Source organism: Lissotriton vulgaris, chromosome 4_1, assembly GCF_964263255.1.
Source record: "Lissotriton vulgaris chromosome 4_1, aLisVul1.2, whole genome shotgun sequence".
Taxonomy (NCBI): Eukaryota; Metazoa; Chordata; class Amphibia; order Caudata; family Salamandridae; genus Lissotriton; species Lissotriton vulgaris.
Window position 1 is genome coordinate 1,072,796,652 of NC_141691.1, and position 26,595 is coordinate 1,072,823,246.

At 44.9% G+C, this 26,595-nt stretch overlaps 1 protein-coding gene across 1 annotated transcript in view; it reads right to left on the reverse strand.

Annotated features, from left to right (window-relative positions):
* The window catches only part of DNAH5 (dynein axonemal heavy chain 5), a 5,605,957-nt gene that overhangs the window by 1,539,816 nt on the left and 4,039,546 nt on the right, over positions 1-26,595 (reverse strand). The window contains exon 44 of the mRNA XM_086967405.1: positions 26,070-26,246. Coding sequence (XP_086823531.1) covers positions 26,070-26,246 — 177 coding nt within the window. The remainder of the gene's footprint in view (positions 1-26,069; positions 26,247-26,595) is intronic.

Genomic DNA, 26,595 nt, shown 5'->3' on the forward strand with positions numbered 1-26,595 from the left:
GAACTCTAGAGGGCTTTCGCAAATGGGACTTGGTTGAAATCTCGCAGCTTGGGGACGTATGGAGTGGAAACCACATGTGCTCCTTCCAAGACTTATAGAATTCATATGCACTGCACCCCACCCAGTTCTAAAAATACCTGCAACTCCAACATGCCTGTACCCGCTACACACCTGCAGACACCACGTTCCCGGAAATTAGTCCCTTAGAAGCCCAAACCCTGATGGGTTACCTCAGGAAAGGAGGAGTAAAACAAGATCTACCACTCCCTAGTCATTAGAGGCCCGATGTAGGTGGCCCATTACCGGTTGGTAAACCCGAAATTCAGTAAATTTCAGGCTTACCGACCGGTATTGAGCCATTTCTTTTGAAGGGGATGATTCGGTAAGGTATTTACCGAATCATTATTTACCGATTCTGTATTTACCGAATCGGTAAATGGCATGTAGGGAACACTTTTAAAAGTGCTTATGTGCTTTAAGGATTCGTTATTAACAATAACGAATACCTTTGAAAATGCAATTCTGTGCATTTTCAACAGTGCCATGTGGCAGACATACATGCCCTTAGGGCATGTATGTGTGCCACATGTGCACACAAGCACTATTCAGGGGTGCAACAGGGTGTCAATGTGACACCATGCCACCCTTGCATGAGCTCCCCCTTTTACCAATTCGGTATTTACCAAATCGGTAATATTGAATGGCTTCCCATTCATTCCTATGGGCCTCCAGGCCCATAGGAATGAATAGGAATTACCGAATCGGTAAATACAGATTCTTAATTACCGAATCTTACTGATTCGGTAATTTTTACTGAAAATGTATCTACATCCCATTTACCTATTCTTAAATACCGAATCGGTAAAATGCAGTATTTGAGAATAGGTAAATTGGGATTACCTACATCTGGCCTAAATCCCTGACCTCCCTCGACCCCTTCAGACATCGCTGGGAGACCTGACTGGGGCCCCTGGAGGAGGAATATTGGATGAATGCCCCGATGGCTCCCCACACAACCACTAACTCTGCCAGGCTTCGGCTAATCCAGCTCTATTACCTACACTGTGCTTACCTGAACCCCGCCCGTCCACACCGAGCGGGGTTTCTGGCTGCCCCCATATGGCCACGGTGCCAGGTACAGCCCACTGATTTCTACCACATGGTAAGGGCCTGTGGCCCCATTACCTTAAACTGGGAGAAAGTAGTGTCCGAGCTAAGCGCTGTCAGAGGGTGGAAGGTCACCCGTAGCCCCCTAGCCCTACTCCTAAGCATCATGGATGGCTTGGATGGGACCCAGGTAGATACAATTTTTCTCTGAACGGCGAATATGATGACCAAATGCTATATAGTAACAGCGCGGAAGGACCCTGTCCCCTTCCAGTATCTCTAAATGGCGTAGAGGAATAGACTGGTGCACAGTACAAGAAAAAAACATATACGAAGCGAGAGGCTGTCCCGACAAGCACAGCCGCGTGCGGGGGAAATGGTTAGGACTATTGAGTTAAGTGGAAGAGGGGACACTGGGGAGTGAATTGGAAGATGATCCTGTCTATAAAATTTCACACTGAGAATATAACAATCGAACAAGTTACTTACCTTCGGTAACAAATTATCTGTAAGAAACGTTAGTTAGTTAGATTCCTTACCTTAGAATATTCCCAGGCATCAGACTGGATCCGGAAAGTTTTCGCCAGCAGTACCCCACAGCGCTTCGGTAGGCGTCGTCTGCGGCTCGTGATCGCCGGGATGACGTCGTCGGAGTACTTGGACCTGCACTGGCTCCCCGTCGACAAGAGGATCACCTTCAAGCTCCTCATCCACGCACACAAGGCCCTCCACAACACCGGACCAGCATACCTTAACGACCGACTCAGCTTCTACACCCCCACCCGCAGCCTCCGCTCGGCCAGCCTCGCCCTCGCCACAGTTCCTCGCATCGGGAAACCCACCGCCGGCGGCAGATCCTTCTCCTACCTCGCCGCCAAGACCTGGAACACTCTCCCTAACGACCTACGACAGACCCAGAACCTGCCGACCTTGAGAAGACTTTTCTCAAGACCTGGCTCTTTAATCAGTAGCAACCCACCCCCCCACCCCCTCCCCCCCCAGCGGCTTAAGAAGCTCACGGGTATGTAGAGCGCTTTACAAATGTTGTTTGATGTTGTTGTTAGACGTCATCCCCGCGCGCTGACGTCAGTTCTTGACATAGCTTTCCACGCCAGGAACGCAGAGCCATGCAAGAACCTGACACTGGTGCCATTAAATTAGGGCCCTCAAAGGGAGATACCTTAACCCTAGATATCGGTTGGCAAAACGGGGAGGATAGGTGGGGCGGTAAGGAATCTAACTAACTAATGTTTCTTACAGATATATTGTAACCGAAGGTAAGTAACTTGTTCATCTGAAAGAAACACGTAGGTTAGATTACTTAGCCTTGGAATAGATACCCCAGCAATATCAACCCCGGTGGTGGGCCTGCGAACCAAGATCACACCAGGAAGTCCTGGAGAACGGAACAGCCAAAAAAGCCATCTCTCCGGACTTGACTGTCCAGGCAATAGTGTTTGGCAAACTTGTGCAGCGAGGCCCACGTAGCTGCCTGACAAATGTCCTGCCAAGGGACTCCCCGACCCAGCAGTAGAAGCCGCCGTGGCCCGAGTGGAATGGGCGCGCAGCCTCACAAGAGGCTCCTTTTTAGCCAAGGAATAACAGACCTTGATACACAAAACGACCCACCGAGAGATGGTCCACTTGTGCATCGCTCGTCCCTTCTTAGCACCCACGTAGCCAACGAAGAATTGGTCGTCCACCCGGAACTGTTGTGTGCGATTGAGGTAAAAGGAGAGCGCACGTTTTGGATCCAGACGGTGGAGCCTCTCTTCCTCTTTTGAGGGAGGCGGAGGCGGAAAGAAGGTAGGCAAAGTAATGGACTGGCCGATGTGAAAGGCAGTAACAACCTTGGGCAGAAAAGAAGAACGAGTCCTCAGAACAACCTTGTCCAGACTGGACTGAGAGGAAAAGAGGCTTAGATGAAAGAGCCTGGAGCTCACTCACTTTTCTGGTTGAGGTGATGGCAACCAGGAAAGCAGTTTTGAGAATCAGAAGATGAAGAGGGCCATTATGAAGTGGCTCAAAGGGAGCGCACATCAGGTAAGTAAGAAACAGGTTCAAGTCCCACTGAGGCATCACAAAAGGAACAGGAGGGAACATGTGCAGGATGCCTTTCAATAACCTATTGACAACAGGGGACCTGAAAACAGAAGGCTAATCAGGAAGCCTCAAGAAGGCAAAAACAGCTGAAAGATATCCCTTGATGGTGCCCAGAGCAGAGCCCTGCTGGGCCAGGGAAAGAAGAAAGAGGAGAACCTCAGAAAGAGGGGCGGAAAGGGGATCCACAGCCTTTGCTGTGCACCCTGCCACAAAGGTGTTCCACCTACAGGCGTATACCGTTTTTATGGAGGGACGCCTGGCTGCCAGAATGACATCACATACTTCAGGAGGCAAGTCAAATGGCCTCAACTGTCGCCTCTCAATCTCCATGCATGTAGGTGGAGACTGGACAGGTTCGGGTGGAGGACCGTCCCCTGTTGCTGCGACAGAAGGTCCTCCTGAAGAGGCAGATGAATCTGGAGATCGACTGACATACTGAGTAGCTCGGGATACCAGTATCTTCGTGCCCAGTCCGAAGCCACAAGGATGACTTAGGCCCAGTCGTGCCTCATCTTCTTCAGCACTCTGGGCAGAAGTGGTAAAGGCGGAAAGGGGTACAACAGAGCGCAACTCCACTCGAGACGAACAACGTCGCCGAGCGAGTGCCGCCTTTGAAATTCCAACGCGCTGAGCTGATGACATTGCGCATTCTCTTCGGTGGCGAATAGATCTAGCCAACGCTCTCCCCACTGCTGAAAGAGACCTTGCGCCACTCGTGATCCATCATGCACCGGTGGCTGAGTTCGTCCGCCCTGGCATTCAGGGAACCTGTCAGGTGTTGAACCACCAGAGTGATGCCCTGGTGTTCCAGTAATGTCCAGAGGCGCAGAGCCTCCTGACAAAGGGTCCACAACCCCACCCCGCCCTGTTTGTTGCAGTACCACACGGTGGTGGTGTTGTATGTGAACACCTGCACTACACTTCCGCAGACAGAGGGAAGGAATGCCTTCAGTGCAAGCCGGATCGCCCGCAGCTCCAGAATGTTGATATGGAGCCGGGACTCCGCCGGAGACCGGAGGCCTCTGATCTCCGCCTCGCCCATGTGGCCCCCCCATCCCAGGAGGGACGCATCCGTCACCACTGTGTGCTCTGGTTGGGGAAGGGAGAGAGATCTACCACTGACCCAATCTCGGTCCGTGAGCCACCACTGCAGCTGATTCGCAGTGCCCTCTGAGATCAGGACGTGGTTGGACAGGTTGCCCTGATGGTCTGCCCAATGGAACTTTAGGACCCACTGCGCAGCCCACATCCGGCACCTGGCGTGATGCAACAGCAGGATGCTATCAGCCCCAGGTGCTGCAGCATCAGCCTGACCGAAACTCGGGATAAAGGCCGAAAGATCGGAATCAGAGCTTAATTATCCCGAACCCGCTGCTCGGGAAGATAAACCTGAAACTGCACCAGAACCGCTCGGATGAAGAGGAGCTTCTGAGAAGGACTTAAGTGTGACTTCGGCACGTTGAAGGATAACCCCAGCGAGTGCAGGAGATCGGCTGTAGTCTGAAGGTGGGAGACGACTGTCTAGGACGAGGGGCGCTGGTGAGGCCGAAGGGGAGCACGGTAAACTGAAAGTGCTTGTGGCCTACCATGAACCGCAGGTAGCGCTGGTGGGCCGGCAGGATGGGCATGTGGAAATATGCGTCCTGCAAGTCCAACGTAAACATCCAGTCTCCAGGGTCAAGGGCAGCCAGGAACTGAGCTAAAGTCAGCATCTTGAACTTCTCCTTCCGGAGGAAGCCGTTGACGCTCCGGAGGTCCAAGATAGGGCGCAGGCCCCCTTTGCCCTTCTTTTGAACCAGAAAGTAGTGGGAGTAGAACCATGTCTTACTTCTGGCCCAGGAACGCTCTTTGTGGCCCCCTTGGCCAACAGGGCCATTACTTCCTCCTGCAGAAGGTGCAAGTGATCCCCCAACATGCGGTTGTACTGCTGTGGCATGGCTGGAGGGGTCGCCTCGAAGGGGAGGGAGTAGCCCCCTCGGACGATTTGCAGCACCCACCTGTCTGAAGTGATGGTACGCCAGTGTAGTAGTTGATGGCGAACCCTGCCTCCTACTGGCGTTGAATGGGCCTGAAGCTCAGACTAGAAAGGCTTTGAGGCGGATGCTGCAGGAGTGGATGTGGATTGACCGTGCTTCTGTCCCTCTGCACCGCCACAGCGGTTATCACGTCTGCGACCGCGTTGAGGTTGGTTTTGCGGCCTGTGGCTGGACGAACGTGTGGGGGTGCCCCTTCCTTGGTCACGAAAGGGGCAAAAAGCAGAGGTCTGCTGGTGCTGGCCCGACAGGCCCAAGGACATGGCCGTAGCCCTGGAGTCCTTGAAACGCTCAAGCGCACTGTCTGCTTTGTCGCCAAAAAGGCGTCGGCCATCGAAGGGCATGTACATGAGCGTGTTCTGGAAATCCCCCCCAAAATCGGCGGACCTCAGCCACGCATGGCGACGGATAGCCACCGTCGGCGAAATCGCTCTGCCTAGCAAGTTCCTGGTATCAAGTCCACATCGGATGGAATACAGTGCTGCGTCCCGCCCCTCAGCAAGAGCCTGGGCGAGCCGTGTCTGGGTCTTCTCCGGACGCTGAGGCAACACGTCCACTACCGTATCCCACAGAGAATGGGTGTACTGGCCCAAAAGGCATGCAGTATTAATGGACCGCAACCCCAAGCTGACTGAGGAGAACAGTTTCTTCCCAAACTGATCAAGCCTTTTGGATTCCCGAACCTGGGAAGCGGTCAGAAATGCGGTCCGGGACGTAGAGGCCTGGATCACCAGACTCTCGGGGCGGGATGTACGGACAGAAAGCAGGGGTCGCCCGCAGCTGGGCTGTGGCGTCGGGCCATGTTCCGATCCAGAGGGGGCACTGTGGAGGGCTTGGACCAAGTGCCCATCAGAACGTCAGTGAGGGCCTCATTGAATGGCAGCATGGGCTCCGAAGAGCTTTCTGGCGGTTGAAGCACCTCGATGAGGAGATTAGTCCTCACGGCCGCAGCAGGGAACTCAAGAGCCAAGGCCTTGGCTGCCCTGTGCAACACCACACCAATATCCAAGTACGTAGACTTCTTTTTGAAACCATTTTTAGAAGAGGTACCATCGTACCTTCGTGATACAACGGATTTCATAAACAAGGTTGAATCATTGGAATTTGAGACAGGAGTAGATACATAAGTTACATTAGACGTGGTGTCATTGTACATTGATCAGTATTGGCAAGTTGGTTGTTGATGTTTGAATATTGGGCTTAGCCTTACTGATAAGAGCCAGAACCCTTGGTTGTTAGATAAAGGATTTAGATTTAAGCACCAAGAAAATATTTAAACATGAAGGTATTTTATTTTCAAAACGCCTACGATACCAGACTGACACTTTTTACCAGCATTATGACTTAGGGGTAGCTGTATCAAGCTTTTTTCTTGTCGCAAACGCTGCGATTAGCAAAATAGCAGCGTTTGCGACAAGAAAAATGGGAAATGAGATGTATCATGCAAAAAGTTTGCAATATTAAGGAATCGCAAATTTTGCGATTCCTTAACATTGCACAAGCATTTAAGAAATCGCAAATTGAGATTTCTTAAATGCTATGTATGAAACATTTCATTTTAGCGAATTTTGGCTAAGAAGTCGCAAATTACCACCAACTTGTAGTCGGTGGTATTTTACTAATTCTTTTACAAATGCACTTTATGCAATTTGTAAAGGTGCCATGTGACGCTCATACATGCCCTTAGGGCATGTATGTGCGCCATATGCGCACACATGTCATTTTCAGGGGTGCAGCAGGGTGTCCTTGAGACACCCCTGCACCCTTGAAATTATTCTCAATTTGCGATTAGAAAATTGCGAATCGCAAATTGAGAATAATTTCACATTCATTCCCATGGGCCTCCTGGCCCATAGAAATGAATGGGAAATTATTCCTTATTTGCGGTTAGCAATTTGCTAATCGCAAATAAGGAATTTTAAGAAATCGCTAAAAAATAGCGAATTTCTACATACATGCCATTTTGCAATTCCCAAATAGCGATTCCTTAAAAATCGCTATTTGGAAATCGCAAAAGGGTATGTTGATACATCTAGCATTTAGCTTTTATACCTGTCTTGATAAAAAAAAGAGGATGGATTATCTGCATTTGAGACTTTCTTGGAGAAAAGACCTAAACCAGCTAGAGTTCAAACAGAATTCATCATGCGTTTGGCAAACTTTGGTTTAGAGATTTAAAGACCAAGGTTATCCAAGAAATTGTTAAAGAATGCCATGAAGAGAGCATGGTGGACACCACGAGAAACCATCTTAGAAAAGAGGGATAAGCCAGTATTAGACCGAACAGTCAGTGTAACCACATTCTGTCCAAACATGAACCTTCCGAAAAGAGTAATCTATCAAAATTGGCACCTAATTCAAAATTTGGCCCCGTGCTTTGCAACTCCTCCCTTGTTTGCTCTAAAAAAGGAAAGCAGTATAGGAAACCAAATAGTGTGTGCCTCATTAACCAAAGTTCAAACAAAGAGTACATTGCGCAAACAACTATGTGTACCACCAGTCACAGGACACCACATGTGTGCTAACTGTGTTTGCTGTGACCAAACTATTGAAAGTACATTGTTTTCAGATAAGAATGTCAACTGGAAGCACAACACGTTCACCAACTGTAAAATGAAGACCATAGTTTATGGGAACTTGTGTCCCTGTCCAAAATTTATATTGGGAAAACTAACCAAGCGGTACGCCATAGGATCATACAACATAAATCTAGAATCCGAAAAAATGTGCAGAATGCCCCTTTAGTAAACCATTGAACGAACAATAACCATTCAGAAAAAGATCTCTCTTGGACCATAATATCTAAAAAAGACCAAGACCCCGGGGTGACTTGGACCGTGAACTAATTCAAAGAGAAGCGATGTTAATATTGAAATTTAACACAGCAGTTGATGGACTAAATGAATTATCAGAAATATATAAATTTTAGAGATTGTGCAAAACCAAAAAACTCTCCCAATTCAATTTGATGCTTTCACGGCCCAATTTTTCAAACCATGTAGTCTTTACAGGCACCTGAACTGAGATCCTTCCATGTGCATAAGCATCTTCAAATGGACTATTTCGGTAATAGTACCCAAACCCTCAAGTTTCTTAGGGAAATGGTTTAGATGAATCCACTTCGGGTTTTAGAGGAACGGAAAAATTTGATGGAGTACATATTGTACTGGTAGACATGGGATTTCAGTTTCGTAACAGGTTCCCGTTAATTTCAATATGTGAAATAGCATTAGTTTGCACCAGTTGAATTATAACCATGTTGGCAGATATACAGCTTTGCAGCGCTAGAGAAGAATTCATTTTACCAGATCCCAAATCTATTTTGGTTTTTAGAGGAACAATTGAAAACTTTTCTACTGAAATGAGTCCACACCATAAGATTTTAGCTTTGTATGAAACTTGCGGGAATTTAAACACGGGAAAAAGCAGTGTTATCGGAAAAACTACGACTCCCAGACAACAATGTGTCACGTTTCTCAAAGCTGGTCATGTGACCTCCACATGAAGACAATTCATACAGCTAACGGAGTACAGAAATATACGGCTGCAGACACGAATGTCGGGTGGAAAGGAAGGAGGCAGCCGAAGGCAGAACAGCGGAGACTGAGGTAACTATTTCGATAGTGGTTGCTTATCAGCGATGGCGGTGGCGCAATAGAGGCAGTGAAGGTGGACTAATATGAATGAAGTGCTCAACTTCTAATGAAACGAGGCGAAGCCCTGGCTGTATTACTCACACAAATATATAAAATGGCAGAATTTGTTAAAAGTATTGGATTCCGGACGATTTTGAACATAAACCTTTTTTGGCATGTTTGATTGAGCTTTGCACACGTAAGAGCCATTCTCTGATGAGGCTCCATGAGGCTATTACGTCTTATAATAAAGAAAGAGGGGTCCATACATCATAGATGGCATTCATCTCATAAGCACAAAGTACACCATCTCACATTTATTCATTTTTTCCTGTGTAGATTTGCATGTCTAACAAACACAGCAGTGTCCACCTGTTGTAGAGGATTAAACAAGCTATGTGACCTGTGAAAGCAATTTGGATGACTTTGTATTTAATGGAAAGTTAGGCAAAGTTTTCCTAACCAATGCATGTCTCCTCTTTTGTTTAAAGTTATTGGTTCAAGACTTACCACCTCAAAAGATTTGTTGAAATAATGGACATCCTATAAGATACAAATAAGTCAATGCACCGCAGTTCTCCAGCACCAGCAACTGACTAAATGGCACTCATATGAGGAAATTAAGGACCGATTTTTCTTTTGTTTTTCTTCTTTTCTGCTTTAAGAGATTGTTTATTGATTTAATAGAACATTGAAGATATCTTCTGATTCGCTGCAGAACAGAAAAAATGTGGTAATTCCTTTTTTTAAAATAAGATTCCTTTTGAGCTGGCTACAAAGATGGTGCCCATACATGCATGAATGAATGCATCAGCAGAAAAAAGACGCCATCCTGGTGAAGGAATAACCAGTACTTTCTAGGTTTCTGGTATTCCCAGTGCAGCATGGCTATGAAAAAGCGCACCGTTTTAACAGTTGTAGAAACATACCCAAACACATGCAGAAAACAGATGAATTGCCATGCACTGCCTGTGAGGTCCACTGTTTTTCGGAAAAAGGTTGGAAAATATCTGGGGAGGTACTAGATTAAATCTATTTCAAGGAAAACATGTTTTCTCCGCAGTCCAAAACTACCAGTGAATTTACTTTCTCTGTGAAAAGAAGCAGTTTCCACAGTGAGAAGAAGGATTTTAGTTGTGGCTGGTGGTAGTTTGGGGAGTAGTGACTTTCTGACATCAGAAAACAAGAAAGTAAAAGCTACAGCGACCGTGTTAAATGTAAACAAGGGTACACAGACAAAATATCGAGTTTTACATTTCGATATACATTTATATCGAAGTTTAAATATCGATGGGACATAATATAGAAGGTAAGTAATATCGACAGTCTTAATATCGATATTAGTATGATATTAGTAATTTCGAAGTTTTAAATATCGATGTCAATAATATCGAAATAAATAATTTCGATGTTACTAATATCGATTTTTAAATAATGTTTGTGTATATTATATTGTATTTATTATGTTTTATTATTTATTTTTAATGTAATTTAATTAAATGTTGTCTTTTAGTACTGTAGCAGGTTGTGGGTTTATAGGGGAATAGGGTGGGAAGTAATTTAATTATGTTAAATTAATTATTAATTAGTAGGAATTATTAATTAATTAATTGATAATTAATTTTTAATTAATTTTAATTAATTGATTGATAAATATGTTCTGTAGCGGGTTATGGGTTTATAGGGGAATAGGGTGGGAAGTAATTTAATTATGTTAAATTAATTATTAATTAGTAGGAATTATTAATTAATTATTGAGAATTATTTGTAAATAATTATAATTAATTGATTAATTGATAAATATGTTCTGTAGCGGGTTATGGGTTTATAGGGGAATAGGGTTGGAAGTAATTTCATTATGTAGAATTAATTATTAATTAGTAGGAAGCATACATTTATTTTTATTAATTGGTAAATAAATTTAATTAATTGGTAATTAATTTTAAATAATTAATTAATTGATAGATGTAATTTATAAGTATGTAATTTAAACCCCTACGCTCTCCAACACTTTCCCTACTGTTGCACTCTCTGGAGTTGGAATAGTAATTGTTACTCCTACGCTATCCAACACTTTCCCTACTGTTGCACTCTCTGGAGTGGGAATAGTCATTTTTACCCCTACGCTATCCAACACTTTCCCTACTGTTGCACTCTCTGGAGTAGGAATAGTAATTGTTACCCCTACGCTATCCAACACTTTCCCTACTGTTGCACTCTCTGGAGTGGGAATAGTAATTTTTACCCCTACACTATCCAACACTTTCCCTACTGTTGCACTCTCAGGAGTTGGAATAGTAATTGTTACCCCTACGCTATCCAACACTTACCCCTACGCTATCCAACACTTTCCCTACTGTTGCACTCTCTGGAGTGGGAATAGTAATTTTTACCCCTACGCTATCCAACACTTTCCCTACTGTTGCACTCTCAGGAGTTGGAATAGTAATTGTTACCCCTACGCTATCCAACACTTTCCCTACTGTTGCACTCTCTGGAGTGGGAATAGTATTTGTTACCCCTACGCTATCCAACACTTTCCCATCTGTTGCACTCTCTGGAATTGGAATTGTAATTGTTACCCCTACGCTATCCAACACTTTCCCTACTGTTGCACTCTCTGGAGTTGAAATAGTAATTGTTAACCCTACGCTATCCAAAACTTTCCCTACTGTTACACTCTCTGGAGTTGGAATAGTAATTTTTAACCCTACGCTATCCAACACTTTCCCTACTGTTGCACTCTCTGGAGTTGGAATAGTATTTTTTAATCCTACGCTATCCAACACTTTCCCTACTGTTGCACTCTCTGGAGTTGGAATAGTAATTGTTACCCTGACGCTATCCAACACTTTCCCTACTGTTGCACTCTCTGGAGTGGGAATAGTAATTTTTACCCCTACGCTATCCAAAACTTTCCCTACTGTTGCACTCTCTGGAGTAGGAATAGTAATAGTTACCCCTACGCTATCCAACACTTTCCCTACTGTTGCACTCTCTGGAGTTGGAATAGTAATTTTTAACCCTACGCTATCCAACACTTTCCCTACTGTTGCACTCTCTGGAGTGGGAATAGTAATTGTTACTGCTACGCTATCCAACACTTTCCCTACTGTCGCACTCCCTGGAGTGGGAATAGTAATTTTTACTCATACGCTATCTAAAATGTAATTTTTTATTAGTATTATGTTGTTATTATTTGTTATTTATGTGAATATTTTATGTAAATAAATGTATTAGTAATTTATTAAATTTATATTTGTTTTTAAGTTATGACAATAATTAATTTCGAGTTATTATTAATGAAAAATATGTTATGTATTATATATTTATTAATATTAATTTGTATTACATTATGTATTAATTGTAAATATTATAGTACATTTTAAAATATGTTTATTACATCTATAAGTATTATTTTGTTAATATTACATTTTTATTATATTTAAAAAAAACGATATTTAAAAAAAAACGATATTTTTGTCATTCTATATTTTATTTTCGATATATTTGTACTTACCTTGTTAGGGATAGGATTCCTATATTTTTGACTTCGATATTTTTGTTCCGATATTTTTGTATATCGATATTTTTGTTTTCGATATTTTGTCAGACATTCGTAGACAAGCTCACGCGGCAATGCTAATTACAAACAGATGGCCCCTGCGCGCCACTGCTCACTCCCACATGGTGGATGCCGCCACACGCATGAGTGTGAGGAAAAGTGCAGACCGATTTCTAAAGGTCATCTTCTAGAGCACCGCATGTGCGTTGCGCTCGGCTCGACCTAAAAACTGTGAATAAGGTCATGTTTGTCTGGGCTTGTTTGTCATGTGAATTTTATGTGTCAAACGTGTTTGTCTTTGTTCTGGATTATGTGTCATATATTGTTATTTGTTTACCCCAATAAAGTTTTGCCTAATTGTTGGATTTCCATTCCAGATGTGTGATGTTGCATTATAAGTGTTTCTAAAATTGTGACTGTGGTGTTTTGGAATGTTTTATATTTAAAAAAGTGTACAATTAGAGTAAAACAGAAAAAAGAAAACATGTGTATAACAGAATAAAGAATATTGAAACGGAGGTTTCTAGGTCACATTGAGTTCTTCACTTGTGTCTCAATAAAGAATTGAGTAGAGAATGGTCAGTATTGGCAAGTTGGTTGTTGTTGTTTGAATATTGGGCTCAGCCTTACTGATAAGAGCCAGGACCCTTGGTTGTTAGATAAAGGATTGAGATTTAAGCACCAAGAAAATATTTAAACATAAAGGTATTTTATTTTCAAAACGCCTACGATGCCAGGCTGACACTTTTTACTAGCATTACGACTTAGCTTTTATACCCGTCTTGATACAAAAAAGACCAGCAGTATGTTTTTAGCTACTTTAATAAATGGCTCCATTTTGAGAGCAAACGAAGGTGGTGAACCCTTCACCAGCTTCACAATGGGGTCTGCTGTTGCACTGTTGAAGTTAACCAAAATGACGGTGGACCAAACATTAGATTTAGGATGACACGGCTGAACCCATTTTGGAATCTTTAGCTCTATGACCAACTGGCATGTAAACAACAGAGGTCTGCCACAGACCTTAACTCCTAGGACGCTCATGACGAGCTCAGCTCGTCATGGTGTACACCTCCATACACTCATGACGAGCTGAGCTCGTCATGAACAATGGGAAAACCAAGAGGTCAGCTCAGGAGGAAAATAACACTAGCATCGATGTGGTTAATAAGCGTCTTAATAAATGTGAATAACAAACTGGAAGAAAATTCCCAGCATGCCAAGACACACTTGAAATGCAGTCCTGCCAAGTATCACGCATGGGGTGTGACTCTAACGCATTTCAGTGTGGTGTTCCGCATCACCGCACTGAAATGCATTGTCACACATTTTGCCCACTGAGACTGCACTCTGAAACGGGCTACAGTAACGCCAGGGTGCCAGCGTGAGCGCTGGCGCCTCTGACACGATGTGCGCAGGCTGCTGCTCGCTCTCTGCAGACTTGCCAGCAGCACTCGGGCGACAATAATTGACATGATCATGCTGCTCTCGGTGAGACTGAGAGTGCTCACTGCGCAACAATGCTTACTACAATGTTTGCGAGGGCAGGCCAGGCTGTGCTGCTCTGCCTGCATTAATTCCCGCTCACGGTGCTGAGTCACTGATTCTCCTGATGTCCAATTACTGAGACCCCGGACGGGGCCTTCCCTGAGAGTTGTGCGTTAATGGCTGTGGCGTTCGTTATCATGACCCCAGGAAGCTCAACAGAAAGTGAGGTCGGTCTCTCAAAAGCGGTGGGGACTCCACTGGCTGAAGTTAGCACTGCTGGTGCCGATGTCACGTCGCCGACGGCCGTCCTAGTCAGACTGTGACGGTCCGTGTGAGAGAGAAGGCCCTGCCTGCTGAGTGTGCGGTAAATTACCCAGCCGGCGTTGGACCACCGGCGCGGTTGGGACGGCAGGCACTGGCAGCATCGATTTGGCGTGAGACTGACAGTCTCGCATTCATCATGGAAGCGCTGCGTGAGGGCAGACACACTGCTGCATGCAGTGCTGTGTGGCCGCCGACGGACCCCCAGTGCTGCGGCTCACCGACGCGGCCACAGACCTGTCACCCCGGTGCTTGACTCACAGACAGGGCAGTGCCTGCCACAGCCAGTGGAGTGCCAGCTGCAGCTACAGTCACTGGACTCAACGGATAGTAGTACAGTCTGGTTGAAGTCACACAGAAACAGTAAGTACTACTACCGTAATTCTCTGGTCACTGTGTGAGGCAGCCTGCTGCCACTGAGACTGTAGTGTGTTGTTAGCCCTAAGTGTTGTATTGTTTGATATCATGGTTACGCAGTCCTTTACAGTACAGACAGGTTACAGGAGGGCGCACTAGGGTCAACGCCCTTCCATTTCTGGTGCTCTGCAGTAGTTTCAAGAACTTCATGGAGTTTCTTGTTGCTCAAACGGCTGTAATTTCTAATATTTAGAAGTTTCCCTCATCTTCCTTGCATGATTTTTGCTCGCAAGAAACTGTCACTCATAGTCGCTGAAATGTCACTCATAATGTCATAGAAATTATGAAAATGTTACACTTGGCAATCTGAAACCTTGGCCGCTATGGAAATGAGAGTCCTGGAAATGGCTTCTCAATTTTGGGATACATTTCCCGTAAACAGATTCAGTCTGGGTGAGTGTAAGATGCTGAATTTATGAGGGAAAAGAAGATCAGGGGAAGAGTCACAAAGGAGGCACTTCCACAAAAGGACTCGTCACTGGGGGCTTGAGACTTGAAGTAGGTAAGGAGGCCTCTCAGGAGGCAAGTCAAAACAAGCATTTACAATGCAATGGTCTCGGCATTATTAAAGGTAGAGCTATTGGCATTGCTCATGACTTTTTATTTTTTATTTTTTTTAAATCATAAATAAATGGCATTGTCATTTACATTGCCAATAGCTTAATCGTTTGCATATGCGAGACCTATTTCATTAGCACCCACACACAGAGTAAGTAGTAGAGTAGTAGAGTGAGTAGTTGATAGTGAGTAGGAGAGAGTTATTAGTAAACAGAGTATTAGAGAGTGAGTAGTAAAAAGTGAAAGAGTGAGTATTATATAGCGAGAGAGTGAGGCAGGATATAAGTCCCTTGTAGGTTTATATTAAACACAATCGTTTTCTCAAGCACAGTGAAAGCGCTATACAGGTCAAACCTAAAATGAGTACCAGGCATTAGCAAACGATCACCTGAATGGAAATGTACAGATTTGTTTAATCCTGCACTTTGGCCCTGACAAATTTTGTGGAAACCGGATACTGTAAAATATTCAAAATATATATGTTCACAAACCGACGAACTTACTGTTGACATTTGTTTTTAACTTTTAGGTTGGTTTTGAATCCTGGTGTAGCTGGCACATGCGTTTATCTTTCTAGGGCTGATAAAATGAGCATCATTCAGTTGGGCATATTAACATCAATTTTTAAAGGCTCTAAGAATCTGGGGAGTTAGTGTTATACATAAGATCAATGCTTCTTGGACAGGTCAGTAAGTTACGGACTGGCTGATGAGATCTGTGTATCAGCTGGAGATCTAGGTTTAGAATGTGGCTGAATCGATCAACTCATTTATTTTTTCTGATGTTAATAAACTTTGAAGCAATGAGTTTGAAAAGACTATAATCTCTTATTTACAGTGCTTATAAACAGCAAATGTGAGGCAGAAGTTGATATATAGACAGCATTAGCAGGCCAGTTGCTGTTAGCCAATGCTGTGTAGTAGCCACAAACAAAAAAGCTTTATTCCCAACGCGGAAGAGTTAAAAAATAAACTAAAAAGAAAGTCCCAATATGGTAACAAATGATTGTGTAGAGCATTTCTGCATCCTGACGCTACGGCTACCTCAGCATGATGGCATATACACATGCATGCACCATCACGTCTGCACCTCAGAGTTTTCGCAGCAACATTGAATGGTTGGGGGAGCAAATAATTAGAAAACACACAAGTATATAAGTGCGCACACTTAGGGGACACTAAACGACCAAACGCTGAGACGCTGATACCTTTTTGCAGTTGGAGGAGCTGAATCCGTGCAGCCTGCCCTCTCCCCCTTGCTGGGGGACACCGCCGCTTCCGCGCTACAACTCGCAGCACCCGCTCTGCGGGTGCCGCCTCGCGGCTAGCGGTGAGGGGCAGACGCTGCCTTTGTGGTGAAAGGAAGACCGGAGGAGCCTGGGAGGCAGAGCGCGAGCAGGGACTCTCTAGACCAGGAGTCCCTGCGCTGACCAGGTATTGCTGTTGGACGCGCCCCCTGGGAGACACGCCCCACGCTTGCAACGCCGCCTATATAACGCGTAGTCCAACGCTCAGCGGAACGCCGGGCGAAGCCCGGACAAAGGGCGGGCCCTCTACGGCCCTCAGCGGCCAGAAGAGGCTGGGCTGGGCCACCCCTCTAAAGGCAGCACAATCATCAAACCATCGAGCTCACAAGGTAACTGCTTGTGCAACAAACTATTTCTTTTGCACTAAAACTATTCACATTGCATTGCCTAGTGCTCTAGTATGAGGAAACCGGCTAAAAAGTCAAAGATGCCTACATTAAGATCAAGCTCAAAACCCAAATCAGACCCCCCACAACCAGTACCTACACTAACTGCCATTGACATTATGTTGAAGCAAACAATAGGGGCTGTAACTAACGCTATAGCTAATACGGAGAGAAGGATGTCTTTACCTCCCATGACTATTGTTCAAGATACACAGGAAGCCGCTATCAACCTCTCTGTAGTCACCATAGACCCCACAGAGGATCTTGATACTAGTCTGGCTGTCACCTCCTCTTCCTTTGTTGATCTTCCGTGCGCCCAGGCTCCCACCGAAAACAGGAGGGAGTCAATGGACACACACACAAAAAAGATGATATCAAATACCATGGAGAACAAATGGTCCAAAGAATGTTCGAAACGCGGGGAAAAAAGGCCTAAGTAATACCAAAAATCATAACCTGGTGACACCTACAAATCCACCTACACCTGGAATACCCTGTTGGATTACTAATATGGTGGCTGACTTAAAAGCGGATCTAGAAGAGACTATCACAGCAACGATTAAACCCCTCATGGCCAAAATTGATAGGCTAACCTCTTTGATAAATAACAAGGGTGTTGGCCCAAAAAGCCAACTTGCACAAGATAATGCTTCTACAAAAGCAAGACAGGACGGGGGCCCAACCAAAAAATCAACAAAAGACAAAGTAAGCCCAACAACTGAACTGGCATCAGATAACCCCCCGAAAGCCCCACATACGAATATAAAAGACGCACAAAACGTCATAACATCACAAAGTACTGGCAATAATAGTAGGCAATCAAACGCCCAAACAAAACAATCATGCCAAGGAACTGTCCAAACACCACACGGAAACAAAGATCGAACCTCAAAAGATAAATCTAAGGAAAACCCCACCCCACCAGCAAAGGCCACAGAAAATAAAACCTCATCTCGATTTAGGACTATTAATCTACCCCCTGAAGCTCTGCCCTTTGTAGTCGTGTTGACAGGAGTGCCACCCCTAAGAGAGGGCAAAAGGGAAACACAAGTGGAATAAAAAAATAAATGTGCACAGTGGCTACAAATACATAGACCGCTACCCCCTAATATTCATGGAGAAATTCTTTCAGTAAGAAGGGGGGAGTGGATTGGGAGAGAAACAAAAACAATAGCAGGGGACATAATAACAGTGAACTTTAGAGACATTGCAGCAGTAAACTTTATTTGCAATGCACCCTCTAGCACTGCTCACTCACAAATCCACCCTGTACATCTATCATACTTTTACCCTTACGCTCCCCAAAGACCTGTGCAGAGAAATAAAATCCCGATGAACAGGTTCTATCAGATGGAACCCCAATATAGATCGGCCCAGTGGCAAATGCCATACCATGCGACCCCAAAGTATGACTCTTTTTTAATGCAGCATGCACATTGGAATAGGTTCAGTACACTTGAAGAGGTTGATTGACATGCACGGGGATACCTTTTTTATACACCCATAAAATCAAGGGAGGAAGGGACGAAGACAACAACAGAAATGGGTACTAAGAACAGTATAGGACTCACGGATAGGAAAGGGGGTGGTAAAAAGAGTTTAAAAACCCAAAAGGGAAGATGTAAATTGTTAAAACACCCAGATCATAGGATAACCACTGAACAAAGTACACCGACTAGTAACATCAACCCACAACCCCGCTCTAACACGCCAACTACAGAAGTAGCCCAGGAAGCACTCCCACTAAGAGGCTTATTAGAACAACCTAGAGTGGATACCCACGAAAATCTTCGAATTGTATCCTGGAATATCGCAGGCCTAGCAGCCAAATTTGAATCTCAAGAATGGCACGACTATATAAATAAATTTCAAATTGCATGCTTGCAAGAAACATGGGCGGTTGAACCAAATGACTATAGTCTTGAGGGATACAAATGTTTTTCTGTCCCGGCCACAAAGGTATCATCTGGGAGAGCCAGTGGGGGACTTATAATTTACGTAAATTTACATATCCAGGGAGTATGGTCAAAATTTAATTGGGACTCACATAACTTACAAGTTGTAAGGTTTCGTTCTAAAAGATTAATCCTCTTCCTACTCAATTGGTATAACGCTGTCAACTCGATGGCAACGGGAGCCGCTGTTAATGAATTGGACTCCTGTTTGGAAAAATTGCTTTTTTAAATAAGACACCAAATCCTCCAAGTTTAATACTTTTAGGGGATTTTAATTGTCACCTTTGTGACAAATTAAAACCATTTAATAAAGATTGGTCTAGATGCACCATAATGAAAGGCCCACATTTTGCTCATGTAAGAGAGGGATGGGATCTCGAGAAATTAACTAAAAGGCATAATTTGGCCCACACTTTGGATCTTGCCAAATTGGGTGACAACGGAGACCTCAACCCAACATTTAGAGGTAGAGGTTGCCAGTCCTACATTGACTATATTCTAGTCTTGCCTCTATTAAAAAGAAACATCAGTAATATGGCCATAGATGCAAGCATCTTTAGTGATCACAACCCTGTGACACTCACATTAAAAGGGCTTGATTTTAAAATAATCTCAAACAGAACAGATGTGATAGAAAAGGCAGTGGACCAAGGAAGGAGAATCAAGTGGGCTAGGACTGACGGGGATAGATTTTACAAAAAACTGATTGCAGAGGGTCTAAACGCAATAAATACATGCCTTGACCCTAGGATGGAGGGAGCTTTAGTGGTTAGCGCATTCGAAGAAATCGCATGCCATGTAAACAATCTCCTGACGACCTCCAAATCAAGTAAAGTGCCCTCTACCCCTCGCTGGTTCGACTCCCTCTGTACTAAGGCGCATAAAAAACTGAAACTTAGCCTTCACGCCGTACCCAGGGATAAGCTCATGATTGCACAGAATAGAGCTAATTATAAAAAAGCATTGAACAATCGTAAAAAGAGCTTACAAAATCAAGCCTGGGAGGATTTAAGGGATGCCGCAGAAAGGCGAGATATATCAGGCTTTTGGAAGGTCATTAACACCCCATGCTTCCAGGATCAAGGAGCACCAAAAATAATGAACACTATTTTACCCGACCAATGGCAGAATCACTTCAAGAGCCTTTACAATCACACAGGACATTCAATCCAGGGGGAAGAGATAAGACCAACACAGCCCTTAAAACTGGACTTTTCCCTGAAAGAAGTGGAACTGGGAATAGCAGGGCTCAGTAAAAACAAAGCACCAGGCCCGGACGGAATACCACCTGATCTCTACCTGAGTAAAATTAAACTGTGGGCCCCGCTACTAACGAGGGTCCTGAACGAGGCAGTGGTGGCAGGATTGCCCCGTTCTTGGTCCACTGCAACCATAGTTCCGATTTACAAGAAGGGGAACCGTGACGACCCTCAATGCTATCGCCCCATTTCTCTTATAGATGTGACAGCGAAAGTACTGGGGCGAGTTATCTTACATCGTCTTCAGGATTGGGCCGAGGAGCATCAGGTTTTTTCAGATGTCCAATACGGTTTCAGGGAAGGTAGATCCACCACTGATCAATGTCTGAACCTGTACCTTCTGGCAGCAAAATATACCATCGCTGGCAATGGGAATGTATTTATGGGATTCATGGACCTATCGGCGGCTTTTGACCGCGTAAACAGAGGAAAACTTTGGTCATTATTGATAAATTTAGGAGTGGATCAACCCCTTGTGGACACCCTACAAACCCTACACTGGAATACATCTGCAAGTGTGAGGCACAATCAAGAGGGAAGTAAGACCGACCCCTTCTGTTGCACCAGTGGAGTGAGGCAGGGCTGCATCTTAGCGCCCTTCCTTTTCTCTATATATATTAATTTCCTGGAAAAAGAGCTTCTAAAGCTAAGGGTAGACTCGCCACAAATTGGCCAACGCGCAGTGCCGGTATTACTTTATGCCGATGACGCGGTGCTATTGGCCAGAACTCCCTTAGGTTTACAAAAGTTGATTGATGGTTTTGTCGATTTCATGGCCAAACTTGATTTATCGACAAACCTTGAAAAATCTTATATCATGACAACAGGAGCAAAGAAAAAGGGGAACTTCACTTATACCATCGGATCACACAAGATTGGCCAGGTCAAGACCTTCTCATACCTGGGTGTACTCTTTGATAACCACTTGAACATTAAACCCCTGGTGGAGAAACATGCAACTAAACTGGCGGCGTCATCAGGAGCCATTATGGGGTATGGTCAAAGACTGGGAAGGTGGTTACCAGAACAAATATTAAATTTGTATAGATCGTTTTACTGTGCGAAGGTCACCTACGGTGCGGAAGTATGGGGTTATATAGACAATAAATTACAACAAATACAGGTGGAAGAAAACAAATTCCTGAGAAGAATCCTGAAACTACCACAGAGTGTCCCGGCCTACATTATTCACGAGGAAATGGGAGAGCTCTTTATCGAAGACCGGATTAAAGTTAAACCCCTCCTGGCCTGGGTTAAAATATGGACTAACCCTGAGGCGGACCTAACGAGACAAATCATAACAGACTGCCTCAAACGGGATAAAGGACACCATATTCCCTGGTTGAAGTATATCAAGGACTCGTTAGAAGAGATTGACTGTATAAATTTCTTCACATCCCCAGAATCCATAACTGTTGAGAGTAAAACGATGGTAAAAAAACTTTTCTTAGAATGGTTACGGACGATTAGGGCAGAGAGTGAAAGACATAAGCCCACTGTTTCATCCTATTGTCAACTTACAGCAAAGCAAGGAATGGAACCATATCTGAGGGTCATGCATAATGCGCAGGATCGCTATTACATGACCCGCTTCAGACTCAATATGCTTCATCACATACTTGCGGTTCCTTCAGGGTTCACCCTTACAGTGGAGGCGAAGGGTACCTGCGGCTGCGACTCTAGGTCTCCGCAGGATACCCTTCACTTTGTTTTATTATGCCCTTTTTATTATGCCCCAAGACGTAAGTTTTTAGTGGGGATTCTGAAAGAATCAAAACTCAGACATGCAAAATTGGCTCTAAAGTTTTTACAGGAAGCTGAAGACGCCTACACCCTATTTTGCACTGTAAACTTTATACGGGTAGCACTGCGGTTAAGGGACACCAGAGAAAATGGACCTCAATATCGCTCAACCCCTCAAAATTTACCCCTTTCCCACTAGTCTAATGAAATATGTTTTTAGCTAAATTTTATTTATATCTTCTTTTAAACTAAAATTTGTATGTAATATTGTGTGTATATTGTATATGTGCTTTTATGGTGTCTTTTTAAGTACTGAATAAAGACTATAAATTGAATTGATTGAAGTGCGCACACACATGCATACACGGGTGAACACACACTCTCTTGGTGGGGAGGAGTGAGGAAAGCAACGGATTAGCTTAGGGAAATGAGGGGAAAACAGCACACAAAGAAAGAGCAAAAATATTTGCACTCCCAGGTAGCGCTGAGGGAAAAAGAAACCAGATATATGATAAAACAAGTAACATTACACATACAACTAGCCAGGCCTGTTGTGGTGGGGGTGGGTGTGATGGTGGATGTGGTGGTGAATGTGGTGGTGGATGCGGTGGTGGTGGTGGATGTGGTGGTGGATGTGTGGTGGGTGGATGTGGTGGTGGTGGATGTGGTGGAGGATGTGGTGGTGGATGTGGTGGTGGCAGTGGTGGATGTGGTGGTGGTGGTGGTGGTGGATCTGGTGGTGGTGGTGGATGTGGTGGTGGTGGATGTGGTGGTGGATGTGGTGGTGGATGTGGTGGATGTGGTGGTGGATGTGGTAGTGGTGAATGTGGTGGTGGTGGTGGATGTGGTGGTGGTGGATTTGGTGGCGGTGGATGTGGTGGTGGATGTGGTGGTGGTGAATTTGGTGGTGGTGGATGTGGTGGTGGATATGGTTGTGGTGGATGTGGTGTTGTTGGTGGATTTGGTGGTGGTGGTGGATGTGGGGGTGGTGGTGGATGTGGTGGTGGTGGATGTGGTGGTGGGGGTGGATGTGGTTATGCCTACATTGTGTTGGCGAAATAAGGTTATTTTGACTGGCTGTCACTATTCTAGGATATCCCTCACGAGCCAACAGACACCTAATTTCATGTTACCCCATTCTAACCCTCCTTTAATTGTTTAGACACCACTGGTTTATCCTCTTAGCTCGATCTCCATCATCTATTCCATTAGACCCCAATCCCCTCCATAAAGGATTGCATAACCACCACCCTCGAATTGGCTTTCCCCTCGTTTATCACAAGCCTGGTCCTTCCTCTCGACTTTATTACCAACCCCATGGCTCTCACAACTTGGCTTCACGTGCACCTCAAACTTCTCTTGATCTCACCATAACCCTGGCAATTCTTTCATTGGATTTCCAGCCCCAAAATCTCACTCCTATTATATCACCAATCCCTCAATTACTTCACTAACCACCGCGGATCCTACACCCCAGCATTTATCTGTTGTAAACCCTCTGAAAGTGCTCTGGATTCTACACTTCCGTATCAATTACAGCTCCCTGATCTCATCTCAAGCCCATCATCCCTTTGATGCTCCGCTACCCTCCCACCTACGGAAGCGTATTTGTCCGGTCTAGCGGTACCATCCCCAAAAGAATCTGTGTCCTTGTACTCTGCCACCGTATACACCGTTAATCAAGCAACAAAGCAGCAAGCCGCCCCTGACAATCACCAACCTGATTCTACCCTTGCCCTCTGTAACCACCATCCACAGACCGTGGCCTCACTCTAATGGGCGAATTTTGCGAATCAGCGGTTCGCAAATTCGCGCAAAATTGCAAAAAAATCCGCAAATTTGCGGATTTTCCCGCGAATTTGCGGATTTTCCCGTGAAATCGCTGATTTTTTTGTGATATGCACCATACTTAACTAGAGTACTTTCTACTGGCTAATCAGTAAGTGCAACCTCGTTGGGTAAATCTGTATTGTGCTTTTCCTACCCTACAGCTGTGTAAAGGCCCAGAAGAGTTGTCTCCAGTGACCCCGTGTGTCTGTAACTTTGCCACCGCGCCCATAGGCGCCGAGGTCCCTCGAGTGAGCTGTCCATCACAGTGGGGGAAAGGGCGGGAAGAGGTTGCATAGCCTAGTGTGTGTGGGCTGGGGCCAGGCTTCTGTGCGAGTTCACATGCCTCAAGTTTATAAAGGGTCAGAGGCCGATCAGCGCAGCAAATGAGGAGAAAGCAGTAAGTGCTACCTTGTTGGGTAAATGTATTGTGCGAATCCTGCACTACAGAAGCGTAAAAGCCCGGCATCAGATGAGGAGAAAGCAGCCTCCTGGTCACTGGAAGTACAGGGGAATTGCGCTCAAGAAACTCGTGGATGCCTAGACCTCCATTACGGATTAAAGCTAATTGTAGATGGTAAATCTGGGGAGAAAGCACACCTGCCTAGCATCGACCGTGCTCACTAGATTCTTGGGCTGATTATAATGCGTGACGTAATTTGAGCTTCAACTCGGGCACCTGCTTTTTTTTATCTGTAAGTGCTTCCTGCTGAGGTTTAATTGTTGGGACAGGCGCCTCGTTGCCTAATTGTAACTATTCTCTGACCCTGCTTTGAGGGTCAGAGCAGGATCAGAGAATAGTTGCAAGTAGGCAATGAGGCGCCGCTCAGGAAGCACTTACAGGGTTACAGCAGGTGCCCAAGTTGAAGTTAATTTCTTTGTAACCATTTTACAAAGAAATTAGCTTCAATTTGGGCACCTGCTTTAACCCTATAAGTGCGTCCTGAGCAAAATTTGTCCCGCTCGCGGATTCGCGGATTTTGACGTGATTTCGCGCAATTCGCTGATCGCGAAATCGCAGAAAATCCGCAAATTCCGCGAGCGGAACGAATTTCCCGCCCATACTTAGCCTTCTCCCCTTCTCTCACCGCTCTGGATCCGCAGCCCCCCTAGGCTGGCCTAGCCGCCGCTCAGCTCCAAGCTCCGGGGAGGAAATCCCAGCAGGATGCGCTGGCGCTCGGTAGGGACTCCGGTGAGGGCTCGGACCCTCTCTTGCAGTTCCTTCACGAAGAGGCGGCGCTCAGGCCCTGCAACTGTGCTGTGCCCTGACGGGACTTACACCGAAGCCACAACATTCTCTGAGTTGGGGAACTGAAACACAGAGCCAGCGGCCTAGAGCCACGGCAACAAGATGGCAACTTGCCGGTCAGCTGCTAGGAAACCTCGCGAGAAATCGTGAAAACGTTTACTCAGCGACGCCATGGTAATGTGATAGCGTCACCAGAATGGTCCATCGGTGTGTCGATAAAATAGAAGTAGGACTAAACTGTACGATGTTTTGTTTGCACACTGGTAATGGCCACAGAGCGCTGCCAAACCCAGCATATACAACTACACGCTCCTTATTTGTGCCTTGACTGTTGTAGGGTGACCAGACGGATGGCATCCTTGCGTGCCTTATTGCGGAAATAAATTAGGTATGCAGCAATTAAGAGAACATGCAAGAACAAGCGCTCGCCGTGCCTTGTGTGTGTAAGCCCCGTCCTTTTCAGACTGGGGGGCGAGTTTTTTAGGTTTGAGTGACGGATGACGTCACAGATAGAAAGAACCGAAAAACACGCCCCGAATACGAAAAAGACGGGGATTAAAGGGAGTGACGCCCCTCTCCTCCAATGGCTGGCCAGCATTTACTAGGCTAGCGAATGGAGAAGAGGGGCGGGTTCCAAGCCCCCTCTAAGAAACATTAAATCTTCGGGCTCCGCCCACACTGCTTACGCAGTGCGATGGAGTCCTCGACCTACAGAAGGATGCAGGACAGGAGATATGCCATGTGGCAAGAGGTGTGGCATGGTCTGATCACAGAACAGCTTTTACCCATCCTCAAATGCCACACCTCAAGCTCTACTGGTTAAAGAGGCAAAGTAGTTTTCAACATTACACTATTGGCGGATTACTGATAATGAGCTAATACAAGCCGGACTAACAAAAAAATTCATTCAACTTGCATTGATATATTTTATGAAACAATGAGAACGATTTTGAACTGAAGAATTGCCTTCATTGGTGGAATAAAAGGAAAATATGAAAACATGCACAACGACAACATGAAAAAAAGACATTTAGAATAATCTCTGAAAGACATAAAATACTTTCCATTGTAGGCTCACATAACATTTTAAACCTCAAGCAGCCACGTGCAGATTTACCTTAGGAGGGATAAGTCCTTGAAGCATACTAATGCTTTGCATTATCACAAACGCTTCCAACATTTCTATTTTGTATTCCAAGTTCTGTATACTAAAGCGGTACAAATTTGAGAATGAAGAGGTATACAATTCTCTAAGAGTTTCGCTTTCTCGAGGAGATATTCTCTTTAACCAACCCTGTAAATATAAAAAAAAATTAAACATGAAACTGTAGTAAAACATTTCACTGACTAGATAGATAAACAATACACCATACTTAGCACTTGTCTTAGTTGTTGACATAGCCTTTTTGAACTGTGTACTACCATTAAATTTCCCAAACAGCAGTGCCTTTAAAAATGTGTGCTACGCAATTGCTTTCCATCACTAGCTCAGCAGACATTCCGGAAGCAGCCCCATCCTAAAATAATAAACCACTCATAACAATTTATTCTGCAGCAGTGGTTAAGAGTTAAAACACATATGGTTAGATGTGCTGAAAGGATCTATGAAAGAAGGAACAGGAAAGAGACTGTAGTATTGATCG